We start from the raw sequence: 3,356 nt of genomic DNA, 5'->3' as shown, positions 1-3,356 counted from the left end.
TTTCTAACTTGGTATTTGCACATTTTGTTATAATATTTATATTTTGTCAAATTGAGCTAACATTTGAAAGTTTCTGTTCAGCCTTTGTATTTCCTCACTTCTTCCATTTGCTATAACATCTATAAACTGGAGAGCAAGTTCCAGAGTCTCTTCTAAGATCCCTTTTGGTCTACTCCTTCTTTTTTTGTGTGTGTGTGTGTTTAATATCTTTAATTATGTAAAGATTTGTTCATTCACATCTCCTAGAGAACATTTCACCCACTGCTCTGCTTGGCAGCCAGTCTCTTATCTCTCTCTTCAGCAATGGTAAGGTGGATACCTTTTCCTCGGGGAAGAGAAATCCATGGTTTATTGCCCTTGCCAATAACGAAAATGTTGGAAAGTCGGGTGGCAAAGCTGTTGCCATTGGCATCTTTCACATGAACCACATCAAAAGAGCCAGGATGTCTCTCTCTGTTAGTGATCACACCAATTCTTCCCAAGTTGGCACCTCCAGTCACCATACACAGGTTACCAGTATCAAACTTGATGAAATCAGTAATCTTTCCAGTCTCCAAATCAATCTGAATGGTATCATTCACCTTGATGAGGGGATCAGGGTAGCGTATGGTACGAGCATCATGGGTCACCAGATGGGGGATTCCTTTCGTGCCCACAAAGATCTTTCTTACTTTGCACAACTTGTACTTCGCCTCCTCAGGTGTAATACGATGAACAGCAAATCGACCCTTGGTGTCATAGACCAGATGGAAATGTTCTCCGGTTTTGTCAATGCTGATAACATCCATAAAACCAGCAGGATATGTTATATCAGTTCGGACTTTGCCATCAATCTTAATGAACCGCTGCATACAGATCTTTTTAACTTCATCTCCTGTCAGGGCATACTTAAGTCTGTTCCTTAAGAAAATGATCAGTGGGAGGCATTCTCTCAGTTTGTGGGGGCCAGTGGATGGGCGTGGAGCAAACACACCAGTCAGTTTGTCCAGCATCCAATGCTTGGGGGCAGCCACACGCTTAAAATGTTTCTTGGGACCACGAGCCATGGTGGCGCTGAGCAGGAAAGAGCTTGGTCTACTCCTTCTTGCTTTTCTTCTTAATTAACTTTTGTTTTCTTCCTGTATGATATTCTTGATGTCATCCCACAACTCTTCTGATTTTTGGTTCATCAAATCTGTTTTTGAGATGGTATATAAATTAAAGTGGGATATCTTCAAGGTAATATTTTTGATCTTATGTATTTGTTTTAATATTTGTCAGTTTCAGCTTGAACTTGCATATGTGTGATTGATCATCTGTTCTGCAGTATTCCCCTGGCATTGGTTTGGTGAATGATATGGAGTTTTACCACCATCTCCTTACATAGATGTAGTCTATTTGATTTCAGTGTGTTTGATCTGGTGAGGTCCATGTGTATAGTCATCTTTTATGTTGTTTAAAAATGTATTTGAACTGAAGAAATCATTGGTCTTGCAAAATTCTATCATACAATCTCTAGCATTGTTTCCGCAACCAAGACCATATTTTCTGATTACTGATCCTTCCTCTTTGCTTCCAACATTTGCATTCCAGTCTCCAGTCATTATCAATACATATGTCTGCATGTTTGATCAATTTCAGAGTGAAGGTGTTATAATTTTTCAGTCTCATCATCACTGGTTTTAGTGGTTGGTGAGTAAATTTGAAAATAGAGGTATTAACTCATCTTCTTTATAGGTGTGTGGGTATTATCCTATCATAGACAGCATTGTACTTCAAGACAAATTTTGATATGATCTTATTGATGATGAATACAAAGCCATTATTCTTGAATTTGGCACTCCTGGCACAGCAAACCATGTTATTGTCAGATTCAAATTGGCCGATACCAGTCCATTTTAGCTCACTAATGCCTAGAATATTGATGTTTATGCATTCCATTTCACTTTTGATAATTTCCAGTTTTCTTAGATTCGTACTTTGTACATTCCATTTTCTGATTATTTAGGGATGTTTTTTAGTCATTTTGAGTTGTGCCCCATCAGCAAATGAAGGTCCCTATGACATTACTCCATCATTACATCATGGTCAACTCTTCTTTGAGGAGGTAGTTCTTCCCCATTCGTATTTAAGTGACTTCCTATCAGAGGGGCTCATCTTCTGGCATTATATCTGACAATATTCTGGTTCTTTTCATCCTGTTACAATATTCAATATCCTGGTGTTTCCAGTGTTCCACTACTATTCATAAGGTTTTCAATGACTAAATATTTGCAAGTAGTCCGTCTCTCTTTCTTTCTTGCCTGTCTTCATCTGGAAGCTCAACTGAAACCTATACACCTTGGGTGAATCTGCTGGTATTTATAATACCCATGGCATAGCTTCTGGAACCAGAGTACAAAAAACTGACAGTGCCACACCAGGACACCATTTCAACTCATGTGGCAGTGCAGGTATAAACACTGGATAGCAAGTTTGGTTTGAACAGTGTCTCCCCAAAATCCTGTAAGGGTTGCTATATGTCACAACTGACTGGATGGCATTTAACAACTTAGTAACAATAACCCCTGGGATAGTGATGTTTATGTGTTCCTTTTCACTTTTAACAACTCCCGTTTTTTCTTGATTCATTCTTCATACATTTCATGTTCAAATTATTAATTGGTATTTGCAACTGTTTTTCCTTATCTTGAATAGTGCCCCATCAGCAAATGAGGGTCCTGAAAACTGTATTTCATTGGCATCATCACAGCCAACTTTTCTTTGAGAAGGCAGCTTCTTCCCATTCATACTTTTCGTGTTTTCTAACCTGATGGACTTTTATTCTGGCACTATATCTGACAGTATTCTGGTGCTACTCATCCTGTTTCAATGTTCAATATTCTGATTCAATCTAACAGTGCTTCAATGCTATTCATAAAGTTTACAGTGACTAAACATTTGGTGTTTGTATGTTGGAGGAGAATACTAAATGTACCATGGATCACCAAAAGAACAAACAAATCTGTGTTGGAAGAAGTATAGCCAAAGTGCTCATTAAAAGCCAGTATGACCACACTTCATCTCTCATATTTTGGAATATCATCAGGAAGGACTAGTCCTTGGAGTAGGACATCATGCTTGGTAGAAAGGAACATCATCAAAAAAATGGGAGACCTCCCATGAGAAGGATTAGCACAGTGGGAGCAGCAACGGTCTCAAGTGTAGCAATGATTGTGAGGTTGGTGTAGTTCTGGGCAGTGCTTCTTTCTGTTGTGCACAGGGTTGCTATAAATCAGCAACAACTCAACCATACCTAACAACAACAAGCTTTTGGAAGTAGTCCTCCTCTCTTTCTTCAGAATCTGTTAAAGTCTGGAGGCTCATCTGAAACCTCT

General features: G+C 38.8%; 1 protein-coding gene across 1 annotated transcript; it reads right to left on the bottom strand.

Annotated features, from left to right (window-relative positions):
- Positions 1–254: 254 nt before the first annotated feature.
- On the bottom strand, positions 255–1,062 carry LOC102829179 (40S ribosomal protein S4, X isoform-like). Its single transcript, XM_006877701.1, has one exon. The coding sequence runs from the start codon at positions 1,044–1,046 to the stop codon at positions 255–257; it is 792 nt and encodes a 263-aa protein (XP_006877763.1). The 5' UTR covers positions 1,047–1,062.
- Positions 1,063–3,356: the final 2,294 nt, after the last annotated feature.

The sequence above is a fragment of the Chrysochloris asiatica genome, unplaced genomic scaffold, assembly GCF_000296735.1.
Source record: "Chrysochloris asiatica unplaced genomic scaffold, ChrAsi1.0 scaffold00558, whole genome shotgun sequence".
NCBI classification, from domain to species: Eukaryota; Metazoa; Chordata; class Mammalia; order Afrosoricida; family Chrysochloridae; genus Chrysochloris; species Chrysochloris asiatica.
Note: the sequence above shows the minus strand (reverse complement) of the source record. Positions and strands in the feature narration are given on the sequence as shown.